Source organism: Squalius cephalus (assembly GCF_949319135.1).
Source record: "Squalius cephalus genome assembly, chromosome: 8".
Lineage (NCBI taxonomy): Eukaryota > Metazoa > Chordata > Actinopteri > Cypriniformes > Leuciscidae > Squalius > Squalius cephalus.
The window spans coordinates 71,636-92,467 of NC_137129.1; the positions used below are offsets into that span (position 1 = coordinate 71,636).

The 20,832-nt window shown below is 44.0% G+C and overlaps 1 protein-coding gene across 1 annotated transcript; it reads left to right on the top strand.

The window, feature by feature from the left end:
• Positions 1-501: 501 nt before the first annotated feature.
• On the top strand, positions 502-20,606 carry psmd3 (proteasome 26S subunit, non-ATPase 3). The gene is made up of 12 exons (XM_079878876.1): positions 502-794; positions 4,094-4,284; positions 8,029-8,166; positions 8,273-8,409; positions 8,489-8,679; positions 8,958-9,061; positions 9,148-9,262; positions 14,306-14,425; positions 16,224-16,327; positions 16,410-16,565; positions 18,869-18,919; positions 19,006-20,606. Exons 1-12 carry the CDS (start codon positions 668-670, stop codon positions 19,081-19,083), a joined length of 1,512 nt encoding a protein of 503 aa, XP_079735002.1. The 5' UTR covers positions 502-667; the 3' UTR covers positions 19,084-20,606.
• Positions 20,607-20,832: the final 226 nt, after the last annotated feature.

Below are 20,832 nucleotides of genomic sequence, written 5' to 3' on the forward strand. Positions count from 1 at the left end.
CGCCATCTGCCGTCGCGGAGGTGTAGTGACTCACAGAGACTCACAGCGCCATCTGCCGTCGCGGAGGTGTAGTGACTCAGAGTTCATCACTGGCGCCTCAGCATTTCAGGTTTCGTTTCTCCATGTTAAAGTGCAGCGAGTGAATCTGAGTCTCTCGAGGTTTAAAGTCTCTGCCACTACAAAATATATCTTATAGCATCCAACAAAAGGCACAAGACAAACAAATGCTCATGAAATTGATTTGAATTAAAGCTATGATACAACAATGCATCAGCATAGAGAAGTGTGGACGATATTTTGTATTGAGAAAAAAAGATACAGGCATGAATTAATCGTTCAGTAACATGCATTACGTAAGTAAATATTTTTAATGTGCAGACACAGTTCAGTTAGGCTATTTTTGTTATTTTGTTATCGTTGTATCGCTGTTTATCATTTATGTAATCTTTGTGACTGTCAGCAGAGGGCAGCACTTTCCTCTCACCATCAGATCCACACAGAAATACCAGCGAGAAAGAACACAAGCGACCCATAATGCACTGCAACCCGTGAGAATTGCCAGTCATCTTCTGTATTAGTGTGTGTGTGGTGTGGATTCAAGCGAGCTTCTTATTTACATGCCTGATTATCGCATAACGAGACCGAACTCCAGAATCTGAGCGTCAACATGAAAGAAGCGACGGCGAAGAAACGCGAGAAAGCGCGCGCGGATAAAGATGTGGAAGATGTGGAGATGAAGGAGGACGAGCACGAGCAGCGCGCGCCCCGCGAGCAGGACCAGCTCACCCTGGACGGTCTGAATATTACTTATTATAATCATAGCCTAAACCCTGGACGGTGTGAACATGACCTGTCATAACCCTAACCGATCTCGCTTTATGCCATAAAAAGCCTAACCTCTGACGCCGCGAGCACCAACACCGGCTTCTGCTGTGATCTGGCGCTATTGCTCTGTTATTATGACTAGATCTGATCACTAGTAGCAAAGCTGTCTGTGGACGAGAGCATAAGAGCTTTCGAGAAACGCCATTAAAACAATGTTCACTCACATTAAAATAACATGCTAACATAACATAACTAACCCATGCTAGGCTAGGTCAGTCTCGGTCAGTGAAGTCCTCTTTATTTACATCGGCTGTACAGCAGATCTAGAGGAGAATAGCGTCACGGTCCAGCTTCAGTTCAGTGATGCTTCATTTTTGTTGAAAAAAGTTATTAATTTAGTACAGTTTTATATATATACAGCTCTGGAGAAAACTGTGATGTCATCGTCCAGCTCAGTTCTTATATAGAGTCAGTGCAGGAGATCAACAATATTGTTGAATATTAAATACACAGTGGATGTCCTCATTAATATGCACTGCTCGTCATGTGTTCAGCTGACAGAGCTCCACCGACTAATGTAATCTAACTTAGTGCTGAACTTTATTACTCAATAAACAACCATTTCAACTAATAGCAAAAATAATTGTAAAGATAGCTATGCTTTAACACACTTTTTACACTTATTTTTCAAATGGCATTGAATATTGCATTATATAACCGTAACCACAGTATGCTTACATGGCAATAATAATGAGTGTTTGGCTCTGTGTTCTTATAGAGTTGGTGTTGTTGAGTTAGGTTAAGTCGGGGCTAGGTTAAGGCGGGGCTAGGTTAAGTCGGGGCTAGGTTAAGTCGGGGCTAGGTTAGGGTTTAATTTATCCTCTATTAATCGTGAAGGCATTGATTAGCTTGATCTGGTGTGTTGGATCAGTGGCCCTTCAGGACCCACGCTGATGTAGGCTGTGACGACGTGTGCATAAAATGTATAAAAAATAAAATAACCCTTATATTATGAAACGGCTTGTTTTGAATTAGAAAAGCAGTTTAAGTCAGTATATTAAAAGAGATGATGATATAAACCAAAGCAGAATGTAACAGTTAGGGTTACATTTGATTAAAGGGAATCGCAGGAACACACATTCACTGTGTCTTTTTCCTGTAAATGCAGGAGACTCGTTGTCTAGCGTGAGGGTGAGCAGGGTTAGGGTTAACCCAGGGTTAGACTCTGATGGCAGGGTTAGGGTTAACCCAGGGTTAGACTCTGATGGCTGGGTTAGGGTTGGAGCACTGATGGTGAGCAGCATAGGCGTCGTGGGGACGCATTTTGAACGTTTTCAGTGGTTTATGAGGAGCAATATGAGAGAGAAATGTGGTAATCATTGTCTGACCCAACAAAAATCCATTATAATATTTATTTTATCTTATTTTTTGTGTTCGCATTTATGAGGGAAAAAACAATGTTACGGTCGTGTCAGTTCTCGGTTACGGACGTGAGCCAGTGATGCGCGGGTCAATGTATAAACAACCCGCACCCGACCGACGCTTTCAACTAACCCGCCCGCACCCGACCGACGCTTTCAACTAACCCGCCCGCACCCGACCGACGCTTTCAACTAACCCGCCCGCAACCCGACCGACGCTTTCAACTAACCCGCCCGCACCCGACCGACGCTTTCAACTAACCCGCCCGCAACTCGGACCGCAAAAAAAAATAAAAAGAATATTGTGCCCGACCCGCTTCCTGACCCGCATTTTTTTAAAAGTAGTAAATGCTCATCGTAGCGTCATTGGGCCATAGACGTAGGAACTAGGGGTGCTGTATGATATAGCCTAGTGTTATGTAATAATTAGGGCTGGGCGATATATCGCATGACATCGTTAGGCGCATCTCGTCAGTAAAGCCGGTTCCTTGATTAGTAGTAAATCGCCATCGCCTGCTTTCAGATGGAGCGGCATTCACTACACAGAGCCGCAGTTCACTGACAAGCTGAGCCATATCGCATTAGTTATCGCAGGCGATGCGTCCGTGATATCGCATCGTCAACTTCATCTTTGCAGCGACACAGAAAACACCAGTTTATTAATAAACAATTAAATGTCTCCTTGCTATTTTAGACACATTCATAATCATAACTTTTACCGGTTCTTTGTGGCTAGCTTTATGCGTGCGGTCGTGTGCTTGAGTGCGGCTATATTACGTAAACGCTCATTATCCTGTAGGCTATAAGTAATTAAATTAATATAAAGGGGCGATTTGTCCACTAATGGCTTAAATCAACAACTACTAGTCAACTAGAAAAAAACTTTAGTCGGAGGCAGCCCTTATTCCACATGTTTTCGAGCCAGGCTCAGGCCGAGCGGAGCGGAGTATTCAGAGATGCGCTCTCCACTCACGAGCTCTGATCGGAACAAACCCGAACCACTGTCTGCTGAACTTGCACAGAAACATCAAAATATAACCAGCTTTTTAAAATGGTTTTTAAAACTAAACATTTAGACTATTTTAGCACAAATTATGAGCTTATTGACGATTTTTGATCATGCACTATGCAAATGCACTTCCGAATGCGTCTCTGTCCCCAGCACATTTCAAACCAAACTGATGCCCATGTTGAGCAGGGTTAGTTAGGGTTGGACTCTGTGATGGTGAGCAGGGTTAGTTAGGGTTGGACTCTGTGATGGTGAGCAGGGTTAGTTAGGGTTGGACTCTGTGATGGTGAGCAGGGTTAGTTAGGGTTGGACTCTGTGATGGTGAGCAGGGTTAGTTAAGGTTGGACTCTGTGATGGTGAGCAGGGTTAGTTAGGGTTGGACTCTGTGATGGTGAGCAGGGTTAGTTAGGGTTGGACTCTGTGATGGTGAGCAGGGTTAGTTAGGGTTGGACTCTGTGATGGTGAGCAGGGTTAGTTAGGGTTGGACTCTGTGATGGTGAGCAGGGTTAGTTAGGGTTGGACTCTGTGATGGTGAGCAGGGTTAGTTAGGGTTGGACTCTGTGATGGTGAGCAGGGTTAGTTAGGGTTGGACTCTGTGATGGTGAGCAGGGTTAGTTAGGGTTGGACTCTGTGATGGTGAGCAGGGTTAGTTAGGGTTGGACTCTGTGATGGTGAGCAGGGTTAGTTAGGGTTGGACTCTGTGATGGTGAGCAGGGTTAGTTAGGGTTGGACTCTGTGATGGTGAGCAGGGTTAGTTAGGGTTGGACTCTGTGATGGTGAGCAGGGTTAGAGCACTGAAGCTGACGTGTGTGTGGTTTCTGGTGTCTGGTGTGTGCAGATATCAGGGAGCACGTGAAGCAGATCGAGAAGGCGGTTCTGGGGAAGGAGCCGAGGTTTGTCCTGCGCGCGCTGAGAGCTCTGCCCTCCACAAGCCGGAGACTCAACCCTAATGTCCTCCACAAGGCCGTGACCGGCTTCTTCACCTCCAACGCCGCCAGCAAAGAGTTCCTGCTCGGCTTCCTCCCTCAGGTGCACACACACACACTCACACACACACCAGCCTCTCTCTCTCTCACACACACAGACACACACACACACACACACACACCAGCATCTCTCACACACACACACACACACACACACACACCAGCATCTCTCACACACACACACCAGCATCTCTCACACACACACACACACACACACACACACCAGCATCTCTCACACACACACACACACACACACACACACACCAGCATCTCTCACACACACACACACCAGCATCTCTCACACACACACACACACACACACAGCAGCATCTCTCACACTCACACACACACCAGCATCTCTCTCACACACAAAGCATCTCTCACAATCACACACACACCAGCATCTCTTACACACACATTTACATTTAGTAAAATTCTTAGTACCGGATTACGCTCTGCAGTGAGTCCAGCTCCGCCCCTTATTATCGGATTACGCTCTGCAGTGAGTCCAGCTCCGCCCCTTAGTACTGATTACGCTCTGCAGTGAGTCCAGCTCCGCCCCTTAGTACTGATTACGCTCTGCAGTGAGTCCAGCTCCGCCCCTTAGTACCGGATTACGTTCTGCAGTGAGTCCAGCTCCGCCCCTTAGTACCGGATTACGCTCTGCAGTGAGTCCAGCTCCGCCCCTTAGTACCGGATTACGTTCTGCAGTCAAGTCAAGTCAAGTCATCTTCATTTATATAGCGCTTTTAACAACGTAGATTGTTTCAAAGCAGCTTCACAGAGATAAGCGTATAATTTAAGGTAACAGAGATTGTTTTGGCTTTATAGCAGAGTTAAGTTATTTCCATCTAAAGTTAGTTTTGATTGATTTGCTTCCGTCGCAACGATCATTTGTTATTAAATTAGGGGCCGCTAAGACGACACCATTCCCTCTACACAGACTTTAAACACGAACCTGTGAGAAACACTGATGGCGGTCACATGAGCATTTAGAACGGGTTCTATAGTTATGTGCGTTTGAATATACGCAGGTTTGGAATTTCCTACAAGCCAAGCCTAAACAAAGTACTTGTCTTTCCTTATAAATTTTGATAAAGAATTTTATTTTATTTTGTTGCTTTGGGGTAGGAACGCGAAACGGATTTCCCGACAACGCCTTATCTGTAGAGTGGTAGTGGGATCCTCCATAGGGAGAGACTAGTTGGCACTTCAGCACTGCGTTGTCATCGGTCCAGGCGAAGGTCCTTCGTCAGATCTGGATACGGCCTGGATCCGGCAGGCTGCAGGAAAACCTCGGGATAAACACAGACACTAAAATTAGCGTAGATGCCATTCTTCTCATGATGTAACGAGTACATCAGGATTTATGGGAAGTGTTCCCGGTTCCGGCTGACCTAATCTATGCAGCCTAACATTAAATTATAGAAGTCTATAATGTATTATGTGAATGCTAGGTCAAAGAGATGTGTCTTTAATCTGGCTTTGAACTGACAGAGTGTGTCTGCTTCCCGGACAATGGTAGGAAGACTGTTCCAGAGTTTTGGTGCTAAATAGGAGAAGGAGTGAGTGTGCAGTGAGTCCAGCTGCGCCCCTTAGTACTGATTACGCTCTGCAGTGAGTCCAGCTCCGCCCCTTAGTACCGGATTACGCTCTGCAGTGAGTCCAGCTCCGCCCCTTAGTACCGGATTACGCTCTGCAGTGAGTCCAGCTCCGCCCCTTAGTACCGGATTACGCTCTGCAGTGAGTCCAGCTCCGCCCCTTAGTACTGATTACGCTCTGCAGTGAGTCCAGCTCCGCCCCTTAGTACCGGATTACGCTCTGCAGTGAGTCCAGCTCCGCCCCTTAGTACCGGATTACGTTCTGCAGTGAGTCCAGCTCCGCCCCTTAGTACCGGATTACGCTCTGCAGTGAGTCCAGCTCCGCCCCTTAGTACTGATTACGCTCTGCAGTGAGTCCAGCTCCGCCCCTTAGTACCGGATTACGCTCTGCAGTGAGTCCAGCTCCGCCCCTTAGTACCGGATTATGTTCTGAGGTGAGTCCAGCTCCGCCCCTTAGTACCAGACTACTGTGCTGGGAACCTCAATGGAAAGTAGGGGTGCAACGGTACAGATAGCCCACGGTACGGTCCGTACCTCGGTTTTTGGGCCACGGTCTCGGTTCGGTTTCGGTACATGTTTTGTGCAGAAAGAGACTGCTATTTCATCCCAAAAATATGTTTTATTTTTCTTATGAGCATAAACAGAATGTCACAGTAGGAAGAACATCAATGTATGGAATAAATTAACACTCTAGTCTGTACTGAACAACACTAAGTAATACAACCTCTTCAACTATCACTTATATGAAATACAAAATGTAAACAAACACACTTCAAAATATTCAAGTGGATCCCAATTCCAAACCTTGATAACTGGTATATGAAGTGATCAATGTGAAAGAAAAAGTGCACTTTTACCTTTAACAGACATAAATTAGCTTGTGCTTTGAATAAAAAAAAGCAGAGCAAAATAATATAATAAAAAAACACTGCATTCAGGATACAAAGTGCAATGTTATTTACTCATCCACTATTGAGAGATTCTTGTGCAAAAAGATGAGTCTATCAACACTGTCTGGTGCAAGGCGAGACCGGTTGGCACTAACGATGTCCCCAGCAGTGGAGAAAATTCTCAACTTTTCAGAATGCCGCAAGCGCACCGTAGGTCACGTGACAAGAACCAACCATAGCGCGGTTGCTTTAGCAACGACAGACGCCTCCGGAGCGCAACCGCCCTAGCGCTTTGGACAAAGGAGAACGCGGCGCGCCTAGCGTATTCTACGCGTTTTTAGGCGCGATATGTGAACGGCGCCTAAAGCAAAAACTAAAAGGATCAGCGCGAACTCAATGGCAAAACCGAAGTCCCGCGGGACACGAGGGTAGATTGTACCGTGCAGGGCTGACCGAACGGTCCGGGATTTTACCGTGTACCGTTGCATCCCTAATGGAAAGGTCCAAAAAAGTGGTAGGTTTGGTATTATTCACAGCTTCTGACAATTGAAACTAATTTTGTACTGTACTGTACTGTACTGTACTGTACGGCTCTGTGGAAACGAGCCATAAGTTGGCCCTAATCAAATACACCTGAACACGCTGATCAATGTCTTCAGGATTACTGAGGGGGTTTTCAGGTTTGGAGCCAAACTCTCCAGGACCGAAGTTTTCTACCCCTGGACCAGTACAAATGCAACAAGTGTTAAATAACACTGCGGTTTCTCTACTTTGTGTCGTTAATTCATTGATTGAGGTGCTGTCTGTTTTTCCCGTGGGAAGTTGGCAACTGTGTTTTAAATTGCCTAGTAGTAACCATACACATCTTTTTAGTGTTTTAGATACGGTGCAATTACTGAAAGCGAAACATTCAAGGTATTTGGGATAAGATGCCGATTTTGTCCATTTCTGTCATTACACGCACATGCCAGAGCATGAATTGAATGTTTCTCCACAGCAGTTGCAGCATTACCCTGCAGGCAGTTTTAGACGGGGAGTAAAAGTGGTTCAGCAAAATCATTGAACAAACAAAATTGACACACCCAAAGTGAAATGGCTACAGCTCTACGGGAACAATCCTGGTCTCTTTTGAAAGCAGACACTTGATATTATATCCTCACATTTTCAAGAGTGCAAATAATGTCCATTGGACAAAAAGTAGCTGGAAACGCTTAACATTGAGCCCAGAGGGTTATTGCAGCCCTAAAATGAAACGCGAGTTGCTGTTGATTAGTAACAGAAGTGTGTGTCCTCCAGCCGGTGGAGAACGAGGGCGATGTGCAGTTCAGGCCTCGCACCGGTAAAGCCGCCGCTACCCCCCTGCTCCCCGAGGCCGAGGCCTATCTGCAGCTGCTCATGGTGGTCTACCTCACCAACAACCAGCGCTACACCGAGGTGAACACACACACTATATAGCTCATCTGTTGGAACTTCAATTATTCAATCGTCCAAATAATCATTAGTTGCAGGTCTAAAATGCTCTGATTTCACCCATAAACAGGCTCAGAAAGTCTCGGATGACCTTCTGCAGAAGATCGGCTCTCAGAACCGTCGGGCTCTGGACTTAGTGGCTGCCAAGTGTTACTACTACCATTCCCGTGTGTACGAGTTCCTGAACCAGCTCGATGTGGTCCGCAGGTGAGCCGTTCTTCCACAATAACTCGAGGTTCAGCTTGAGAGAGCGTGTTTCATGCGGTTGTGTTGTTGTGTTCCCCAGTTTCCTGCACACGCGCTTGAGGACAGCGACGCTGCGCCGTGATGCTGACGGTCAGGCCACGCTCCTCAACCTGCTTCTGCGCAACTACTTACAGTACAACTTATACGACCAGGCTGAGAAACTTGTGTCCAAATCAGTGTTCCCCGAGCTGGCCAATAACAACGAGTGGGCTCGCTATCTGTACTACACAGGTGAGTGAGGGCCGGCGTCGCCAGCACACCAGTGCAAGGTTTTCTCCGGAGTAAGGGATTAAAGTTAATGAGAGGGAGAAACTAGAGTCTGTGTAAATAAAAATAAAAAACTTGAACTAAGGCAATTAAATAAGTATAAATCCCAAATCAAATGCAGTGCTTTAGTGTCAAATGATCATTTCCATGAGACAAAATATGTTGTATTATTAGTAAATGGCATAGTAATATTGTGACATTATTATTAGTATTATTATTATTAAGTGTTTGGCTGGTTTCAGGGCGGATCAAGGCCATCCAGCTGGAGTATTCAGAAGCCAGGAGGACTCTCACTAACGCCCTGCGTAAAGCTCCTCAACACACAGCAGTGGGCTTCAAGCAGACCGTGAGTGTCTCTCTCTCTCTCTCTCTCGTGATGCTGACTGAGTGTTCACCCCTCTCTCTCTCTCCGCTGTGTGTGTGTGTGCGCAGGTTCATAAGCTGCTGATCGTGGTGGAGTTGTTGCTGGGTGAGATTCCAGACCGTCTGCAGTTTCGTCAACCGTCTCTCAAGAGATCTCTCATGCCCTACTTTCTGCTCACACAGGGTAACTCTTCACACTCTTCACACTCTTCACACACTTCACACACTTCACACTCTTCACACTCTTCACACACTTCACACTCTTCACACTCTTCACACTCTTCACTCGCTGCACACTCTTCACACTCTTCACTCGCTGCACACTCTTCACACTCTTCACTCTCTTCACACTCTTCACACTCTTCACTCGCTGCACACTCTTCACACTCTTCACTCTCTTCACTCTCTTCACACTCTTCACACTCTTCACACTCTTCACTCGCTGCACACTCTTCACACTTTTCACTCGCTGCACACTCTTCACACTCTTCACTCGCTGCACTCTCTTCACACTCTTCACTCGCTGCACACTCTGCACACTCTTCACTCGCTGCACACTCTTCACACTCTTCACTCGCTGCACACTCTTCACTCGCTGCACACTCTTCACACTCTTCACTCGCTGCACACTCTTCACTCGCTGCACACTCTTCACACTCTTCACTCGCTGCACACTCTTCACACACTGCACACTCTTCACACTCTTCACTCGCTGCACACTCTTCACACTCTTCACTCGCTGCACACTCTTCACACTCTTCACTCGCTGCACACTCTTCACTCGCTGCACACTCTTCACACTCTTCACTCGCTGCACACTCTTCACTCGCTGCACACTCTTCACACTCTTTACTCGCTGCACACTCTTCACTCGCTGCACACTCTTCACACTCTTCACTCGCTGCACACTCTTCACACTCTTCACTCGCTGCACTCGCTGCACACTCTTCACTCGCTGCACACTCTTCACACTCTTCACACTCTTCACACTCTTCACACTCTTCACACTCTTCACTCGCTGCACACTCTTCACACTCTTCACACTCTTCACTCGCTGCACACTCTTCACACTCTTCACACTCTTCACTCGCTGCACACTCTTCACTCTCTTCACACTCTTCACTCGCTGCACACTCTTCACACTCTTCACACTCTTCACTCTCTTCACTCTCTTCACACTCTTCACACTCTTCACTCGCTGCACACTCTTCACACTCTTCACTCGCTGCACACTCTTCACACTCTTCACTCTCTTCACACTCTTCACACTCTTCACTCGCTGCACACTCTTCACTCTCTTCACTCTCTTCACACTCTTCACACTCTTCACTCGCTGCACACTCTTCACTCTCTTCACACTCTTCACACTCTTCACACTCTTCACTCTCTTCACACTCTTCACACTCTTCACTCGCTGCACACTCTTCACTCGCTGCACACTCTTCACTCGCTGCACACTCTTCACTCGCTGCACACTCTTCACACTCTTCACACTCTTCACTCGCTGCACACTCTTCACACTCTTCACACTCTTCACTCTCTTCACACTCTTCACACTCTTCACACTCTTCACTCGCTGCACACTCTTCACTCTCTTCACACTCTTCACACTCTTCACACTCTTCACTCGCTGCACACTCTTCACACTCTTCACTCTCTTCACACTCTTCACACTCTTCACTCGCTGCACACTCTTCACTCTCTTCACACTCTTCACACTCTTCACTCGCTGCACACTCTTCACACTCTTCACTCGCTGCACACTCTTCACACTCTTCACACTCTTCACACTCTTCACACTCTTCACACTCTTCACTCTCTTCACACTCTTCACACTCTTCACTCGCTGCACACTCTTCACACTCTTCACACTCTTCACTCTCTTCACACTCTTCGCTCACTGCACACTCTTCACACTCTTCACACTCTTCACACTCTTCGCTCACTGCACACTCTTCACACTCTTCACTCTCTTCACTCTCTTCACACTCTTCACACTCTTCGCTCACTTCACTCTCTTCACACTCTTCACACTCTTCACTCGCTGCACACTCTTCACACTCTTCACACTCTTCACTCTCTTCACTCGCTGCACACTCTTCACACTCTTCACTCTCTTCACACTCTTCACTCGCTGCACACTCTTCACACTCTTCACACTCTTCACTCTCTTCACACTCTTCACTCTCTTCACACTCTTCGCTCACTGCACACTCTTCACACTCTTCACTCTCTTCACACTCTTCGCTCACTGCACACTCTTCACACTCTTCACACTCTTCACACTCTTCACTCGCTGCACACTCTTCACACTCTTCACACTCTTCACACTCTTCACACTCTTCACTCGCTGCACACTCTTCACACTCTTCACACTCTTCACTCGCTGCACACTCTTCACACTCTTCACACTCTTCACTCGCTGCACACTCTTCACACTCTTCACTCTCTTCACACTCTTCACTCGCTGCACACTCTTCACACTCTTCACTCTCTTCACACTCTTCGCTCACTGCACACTCTTCACACTCTTCACTCTCTTCACACTCTTCACTCGCTGCACACTCTTCACACTGTTCACACTCTTCACTCGCTGCACACTCTTCACACTCTTCACACTCTTCACACTCTTCACACTCTTCACTCGCTGCACACTCTTCACACTCTTCACACTCTTCACTCGCTGCACACTCTTCACACTCTTCACACTCTTCACTCGCTGCACACTCTTCACACTCTTCACACTCTTCACACTCTTCACACTCTTCACACTCTTCACACTCTTCACTCGCTGCACACTCTTCACTCGCTGCACACTCTTCACACTCTTCACACTCTTCACTCGCTGCACACTCTTCACTCGCTGCACACTCTTCACACTCTTCACTCTCTTCACACTCTTCACACTCTTCACTCTCTTCACTCTCTTCACTCTCTTCACACTCTTCGCTCACTGCACACTCTTCACACTCTTCACTCGCTGCACACTCTTCACACACTGCACACTCTTCACTCGCTGCACACTCTTCACTCGCTGCACACTCTTCACACTCTTCACTCGCTGCACACTCTTCACTCTCTTCACTCGCTGCACACTCTTCACTCTCTTCACTCGCTGCACACTCTTCACACTCTTCACTCGCTGCACACTCTTCACTCGCTGCACACTCTTCACTCGCTGCACACTCTTCACTCGCTGCACACTCTTCACACTCTTCGCTCACTGCACACTCTTCACACTCTTCACTCGCTGCACACTCTTCACACACTGCACACTCTTCACTCGCTGCACACTCTTCACTCGCTGCACACTCTTCACACTCTTCACACTCTTCACACTCTTCACTCGCTGCACACTCTTCACACTCTTCACTCTCTTCACACTCTTCACTCGCTGCACACTCTTCACACACTGCACACTCTTCACTCGCTGCACACTCTTCACTCGCTGCACACTCTTCACACTCTTCACACTCTTCACACTCTTCACTCGCTGCACACTCTTCACACTCTTCACACTCTTCACACTCTTCACTCGCTGCACACTCTTCACACACTGCACACTCTTCACTCGCTGCACACTCTTCACTCACTGCACACTCTTCACACTCTTCACTCGCTGCACACTCTTCACACTCTTCACTCTCTTCACACTCTTCACTCGCTGCACACTCTTCGCTCGCTGCACACTCTTCACACTCTTCACTCTCTTCACACTCTTCACTCGCTGCACACTCTTCGCTCGCTGCACACTCTTCACTCGCTGCATACTCTTCACACTCTTCACTCGCTGCATACTCTTCACACTCTTCACTCGCTTCACACTCTTCACACTTTTCACTCGCATTTAAAACTTAAATGATAAATGTGTGTGATCAGTGAAGTTGTGAAGGGTGTATTTTAGTGAACGGTTTCTCTTCTGGTGAATGGAACGACTGAACAAGTCCATCCCTGATCTATTAGATCACTTTGCGCTTTCATTGACATTTATAAGTACAAGAAATAAAAAAAAATTCCATTTGTATTACAAGTAGTGGTGGGCCGTTATCGGCGTTAACGTGCTGCGTTAACGTGAGACTCTTATCGGGCGATAAAAAAAATATCGCCGTTAATCTATTCTCAAAGTTGGGTTGGGAGCTGGGTCTATACTACGCAAGCTATGATGACTTTCACCTTGATATTTTAGCGCGGATGTATACCTAGCCGAATTCGGTTCGGTGTTCGGTACGCATTTTCAAACCAAACGGTTCGTTGGACCAGTTCTCCTGTCGACCAAAATTTCGTTATTTCAAATGTAGGCGGGTCGCGCGTGGCAAGCGCGCTCATAATGTAAGAGACGCTGGCGCAACCACAACATTGTCCGACATCAAATGGCAAACGTAATGTAAGCGGAACGAAACTGGGCTACTCATTATTGTGTGGTTGACGGACCGATGTTTATCAGTTTGGACCAAAGCAGCGCGAGCCGATCGTGATCATGTGACACTGTTACTACACAGCGCTAAGAGATCCAGTAAAGAAAGCATTTTAATTCGCCACAGAAGTAATAACATTGCTGCGAGATTTGCATTTCTCCGTTATTAACGGATCAAACAGTGCATGGAAGCCAGGAATTAACATTGTGCCATGAATGAAATATTCGGTGTCCACAGATCAGCAACATTCACCATGGATTTACTGTAGTAACACTAACTGCAACCATGGAAGTTTGGCAGGAATAGTAGGCTATAATGCTTTCAAGTAACATTACGTTGGTTTTATTTTGACATTATGAATAAAATAGCTGCCCTCAAATGTTAATCTGAACTAAAAATAGACCTTTGTTTATAACTACTACAATATTAGGCTACATTTCATTTTTTCCAAGGAGCTGTTTTGTTTTATATGCTCATAAGAAGAGTCTATTATAGCTCCATCATTGCTCAAAGTAAAAAATAAATAAAAAAAAATAAATAAATCATACTTTAATAATAATAATAAAAAAATCTCTGGCATTTCTTCACAAGTTCTTTTAAATGTCACTTTGTATTTAAGAAACACGTGCCCTTTAGTCATTATTTGGGTAGCACACACATATTCTGAATGCCTTCGGCAGAATTCAAATGAGCCATTTTAATCTAGATTAATTTCAAGATTACAGTGAGATTAATCTAGATTAAAAAAATTAATCTATGCCCACCACTAATTACAAGTAATTAAGCTTCAAATTCTTAACTCTTCTATCTAGCGGTGAGAACCGGAAATCTTGCCAAATTTAACCAGGCGTTGGATCAGTTTGGAGAGAAGTTCCAGACCGACGGCACTTACACATTGATCATCCGTCTGAGACACAATGTCATCAAAACCGGTGAGTTCTGCTTCTCTGTCTTTACTTCCATTGTTTATGAGCACGAGTACAGACTAGATTCTCTTCCGGCTGTTTAATAAGATTTTTAGTAATGATAGAGAATCATTTAATTAACGTGAATAAGAACAGATTCTGTAGAATGAGTTTAGAATATAAAAGGCTTAGTCTCATTTGTGTTTGTAAGAAGTTTCCGGAAGACCTTCGTCTCAAGCAGACCAACAGGGGTTCAGGGTTACTCGACTGAAAACACTCAGAGGACAATTCTGCGAACATTTACATTTTCAGATTTGTCTATTTTATTTCAGTTTGGAGAGTTCATTTAAAGGGGTTCAGTACTGTTGAATTAAAATTGAGAATCAGGAAACATGTTTGTTTTTTTCCCTAAATGAACGCATGACCGGGCCGGATGAGTGTCCAGTGGACTCTCAGGAGTTAGGGTTAGCTCTCTCGTGTGTGTGAAGGGAATGCTAGCCTGTTTTAGAGCTTAGATTCTCTGCCCGATCCCGATGTTTCCCGCCACTATCCTCGGGCCGGGCCCTTGATCAGTGCGTCACATGTCATACGCAGCGTCTCCTCCACTCGCACGCATCACGCCGGGCCTGCTGTCACTGTGCTGTATTGTGGAGCTTAAGTGTAACATAGAGCTTGAAGATGTAAAGAAAAAAAGAAAAACAGGAGAATTAACTTGAATGTGCAGCAATTTGTACAAATAGAGAGTCTGTAGGCCTACTATATGTGCTGTAGCCATTAAATAAGCACATTTAGTTTCATATTTGTTAAAATATTATAATGTTGGTTTTTTTTTTTCATTTATGTTGATTATGAAAAGTGAACAGCACGAGTAAGATAGGATGCGCAATATATTGGGAGACATGGAGCGGGTCAGACATGCTTTTGACCACTTCATTAAGTTGTTTTGTAGAAAGACTTTCTTTAAAGTGAATTTCGTTTTGTATATATTGTATCTTCATTTTAATCAATTTTTCATCAACCAATTGCCTGGATTTAATAAATAAAAAGCAGACAAATATAGCAGACAATATAATCATGACATGGAGGCGCCGGCGTGGTCTTGCACTGCACGTGAACTGGAGGCATCTCATCATAAATGACCGAAACTCAGTGTATGCCTCACAGACATGAGAAATACATCTAAAGAAAGCCTGAAATGTCTTTAAATTAAATGATTCAAAACGAAAAGAAATAGGCCACTCTCTGATTATGTAATCCATGATGTGCATTTATCTCGTTCACTAGATGATCGTCAACTTCATCTTTGCAGCGACACTGACACAGAAAACACTTGTTTATTAATAAAAATGCACTTGTCACCGGATTTACAAATGCACATCTTGCTTGTTTCACGCACACATATTATGTTGAAATAACGAGATATTATGTTGAAATAACTATTAATAAATCTTTGAATATTAAATATTAAGTGGCCAATTTTTGCTCATTTATTAATAGTATTTATAATATATCTAGCACCCCCTCAGCACCTGCAGCCGCCCGTGGTTATAACGGCCCACGTATTTAAAAATGGTCGGGTTTAAATCAGGCTCATAATTACAGCTAATGTGTCGGGCCAGGCTCGGACACAACGTGCTTTTTTTGGGCCCGATCTAAGCTCTAGCCTGTATTTAGGCAGCTGGATTAGGGTTAGGGTTAGCTCTCTCTCGTCTGTGTGAATGGAATGCTAGCCTGTATTCAGGCAGGGTTTAGGCAGCTGCTGGATCCCTAACGCTGTGTGTCGTGTGTGTGACGTGTTCCCGTGTGTGTGATGTGTTTGCTGTAGGGGTGAGGATGATCAGTCTGTCGTACTCTCGGATCTCTCTGGCGGACATCGCTCAGAAGCTGCAGCTGGACAGTCCTGAAGATGCCGAGTTCATCGTGGCCAAGGTCAGTGACCAGCATCATGTGTACACACACACACACACACACACACAGCGCCGTCACACTCACTCACTCAGTGTATCTCCAGGCCATCCGTGACGGTGTGATTGAGGCCAGCATAAACCACGAGAAAGGTTACGTTCAGTCTAAGGAGACCATGGACATTTACAGCACTCGAGAGCCTCAGCTCGCCTTCCACCAGCGCATCTCCTTCTGTCTGGATATACACAACATGTCTGTCAAGGTAGGACTAACGTATCCAACGGACTGTTTCAAAATAGTTCATTTTAAAACAAGAAAGACCGGGTTTCTGCAGGGCATTAAAAGTCATTAAATGGATTTTGTGAAAATTACATTTACATTTACATTTACATTTATTCATTTAGCTGACGCTTTTATCCAAAGCGACTTACAATTGCTATATATGTCAGAGGTCGCACGCCTCTGGAGCAACTAGGGGTTAAGTGTCTTGCTCAGGGACACATTGGTGTCTCACAGTGGATTCGAACCTGGGTCTCTCACACCAAAGGCATGTGTCTTATCCATTGCGCCACACCACCCCATTTAATTAAGGCCTTAAGTGGCATTAAAAAGCATAAAATTTTAATCCTACAGGCATTAAAAATGCTGATAGTTTATATTATCAATGTATTTGAATATAGCCTTCATAATTAAAAGTTTTCATTTGCTGTCGCAAAATATGTACATTATTGTGATAAACCCGCGGAACCAGTTGGTGATTGCTTCCGGCCGGAGCAGAATTGCCGTGACGCGGAGATGACGCGATGATGCGAAGATGATGCGGGCATTTTGAACAGCAGGAACAACAGGAATAAAACTAGACCAGAAAAATGGGGAAGGGTTAGGAAGACAAACAATTTAGGACATTGTTGCAGCCCGTTAGTGGTCAAAATAAAGAAGGATTTTGCAGCGTTTGTAAAAGGTATTTAAGTTGGGTAGCTACAATGGGAATCAACGCTGTAAATCTCATATGCAGTCTGACCGCCACACATCGACGGGAAAAGGCAGACAGCAATAACTGTGTGTAGTAACTTTCCCTCATCAGCTCGACATCCGCTGTTGAAGCTCACTCTGTGTTTTTGTGCAGATGATTTGTTGACATGCAATGTCTTGTCACAGCACTGTCTCTTTTGACTAACTTGAGTGGTATAATTGTTGATTACTGTCTGTATATATATATGGCTGTCAACATTAACGCGTTAAAGCATCTGCTAATTTTTGTCATCCTTTGGGTAGGGTTACATTATATGATCCCGCTATTATTCATGCAAATGCTTTTGAATGCGCTGCCTGTGAATGTCCTGTCTATGTGACACACACACACACACACACACACACACACACACACACACACACAGAGAGAAAGACGCGTGGCAGAAAACGGTTCTCTTTCGCGCTCGAACGAACAAAAACACACAATTATGCAAAAATGTCAGTTTTGTGAGTATCCTCATTACATAAGAGCGGTCTTAAATCAGTGAAATAAAGTCTTGAACGCAGAGTTGTGAGAGAATGAGGCGCGTGTGAGATGTGTCGGTCAGCAGCGGCTGCTCTTAAAGGGACAGCAGCCAATAAAGCTTTCTGTCAGTAAAGTTAATCACAGAACAAAGGGAACAGAGAAAATTACTCACTGCTATTGACTAAAGAACTCTTGTAGCTTTAATAAGCATTAGTCTATATTTAATTTATAACTTATAACTTTATTTAATTTCTGTATACGTCCTACCTGTTAGACAGGAAGGGCAAAGGTAAATATGACATTTATTATAGGTTTATGTGAGGATTGTTTAAGTTAACTTTTTAATAGATTTCACTTACACTGCAATGTTGGATGGCTAGAATTAATGTTTAAATTTAGGGGGCAAAAATCATTTTTATCCAGTCATCAATAGCTGTATTAGTATCAGTGAGACAGGCCTTTATGTTGTCTCTACATTCATTTGTAGATTAACTATGAAATTATTACATTATAAAATATATAAACTAATATAAACCTATAAAACTGTGTTTTTAATAGCGATTAATCACAGAAAAAATTGGATTGAGTTATTTTTTTCAATCGATTGACAGCACTAATAAATATTTTTAAAAAAATGTAAAAAATGGCATTAAAAAAGGCATTAAAAAGTATTAAATTTAAACTGAAGATCCCTGCAGAAACCCTGGAAAGAAGTGTGTACTGTATAGTGTCCTGAACCCTTGGGTTGAGAGATCTCAGCACTCGAGCTTCTCCCATTGCTATCAGTCACAAATAATTGTTATTATATAGTATATCATATTTATATTATTAGTATGAGTTCCTTAATATATCTTGAGCACGTAGGTGGATCGCATCAATAATGCTTTTTTCTGACACTTTCTCAAGCGTTAATTTTCTGAATTTCCATGCATTGCTGAGGCTCAAGCCTGTGAAAGGGCCTTTTATAACACTCATGTTCTAAAGGTTGATTTATTAATTTGATAAACATGAAGTTCGCTCTATGGGGATTATAGTTCTGTTAACTTTATCCACACGATTCTGTGCAGGCCATGAGATTCCCACCGAAGGCGTACAACAAGGACCTGGAGTCGGCTGAGGTGAGGGACGCACACACACACACACGCACGCGCGCACACCCACACACACACACAGTTGTTGACCGCTTGTCTGCATGTGTTGACAGGAGAGAAGAGAGCGGGAACAGCAGGATCTGGAGTTTGCTAAAGAGATGGCAGAAGATGATGATGATAGTTTCCCATGAGTCTCGTGTCCTTTTTTCCTCATATCTTATTGTGTTTCGGTCCCGGATCTTTGCAAATAGCGTCTGTTCCTCACAGGTGCTTCAGCTTTGCTCTTATTGTAATCCATGAATGTACTGTGTGATGTAACATTATAAACGCATCAGTTCTCTGCTTTTGAAAATTAATGGATGCTTGTTTTTTTTTCCACCAATACATAAATCAGTTTTATACATGTGGTTTGCAGCAATAAATCTCAATTAAACATAATAGTGTCTTGTTAGAAAGTGTTGAATTGAATTGTGAAAAGCATTGTCTTGCTTTACTAAATTAACAAAATGGACAATTTAAATAATTAATTTTGAAAAGGGTGGAATTTACTCAACTTAACATTTATTTATAAAGCACTTTCAAACCATAAGAATGGACCAAAGTGCTGTACAGAGATAACATTAAAAACATACAATGCCAACACAGCATGACACCAATATGAATCATACAACGAAATCACTCGCATTAATCCGACCCAATCAAACGCCAACAGCCTGATCCGATGAAGGAGTCTTTAAGTCCCGTAGACATTATCCGTAGTCATGGTCTCAGCTATCATTATTAAGCCGATAACATATCAGCTCTCAAGATTTTACAATTTACAAATTCACACGTCAGCTCGCTCCGTCTCTGCTCTTCCTCTGGACTTATTAAATACCTGTATTGCTGACATTAAATTCTGGTCACATTGCAACCTAAAATTCAGTAATGACAAAACTGAGGTTCTTGTTTCCGGTCCGGTTTGAGTTGATCTATTGATGGCGCCACATTAATTCCATCTCATATTGTTAGAAATCTGGGTGTAATTTTTGATTCTTTGTTTACATTTTCATCTCATATAAGCTGTTTTACCAAGACTGCGACCGGCTCTCAGCACTGAAGACACTGACACTATAACCCATGCTTTAATGAGCTCTCGTCTCGACTTCTGTACTCGCCTGCTAAAACTATCACTAGACTACAGTATGTTCGGAATTCATCAATCAAGTCACTAAATCTGATCACATGACCACTCTGTTCTATAATCTACATTGGTTACCTGTTCCTCTCCACATTCAGTATAAAATGATCTTTTTAACTTTTAAATGTTTTCATGGACTTGCTCCCAGTATTTATCTGAACTTCTGCACTATTCTTCGGTCATCTGACTTAAAACTGCGGACTGTTCCTCGTGTTCATCGTTCATCGACGTGTGGAAGATCGTTCAGTGCTGACGCTCTGAAACCCTGATATTCTCTTGCCCTAACCCTTCCGGACACTTCTACTATATCCTCATCCTAACCCAAACTAGAAACCTTTCTTTTCTTACAGTATTTCCAACCCTCCTCTGTTTAGTGTTCTGCTTTTTTGTTACTGTATATTGTTATATGTATATTTACTATGTGAAGCATACTAATGTTTGATGCTGTGTTTTTGTTATCTTCTTGTACAGCGACCTTGAGCTTGGGAAAGGTGCTTTATAAATAAAACATTATTATTATGTCCCTTTTAAAAATGGCCATATTTGAAGATTTTATGAATTGCGGCAAGGCATTCCACAGTGTAGGAGGTGCAAGGAAAGGCCTGATCTCCACCACGCTTTGCTTTTCTTCTATTAAAATCAAAGGCTTCGGTTAAAGGTAGGGTAGGTAGGAATTGTCTAAAAAACTTCTTTTCCAAATTTGTTTAAACTTTATTTATATATCAATACATAATTAAAATGTAAGTACTCTGAAAAAGAA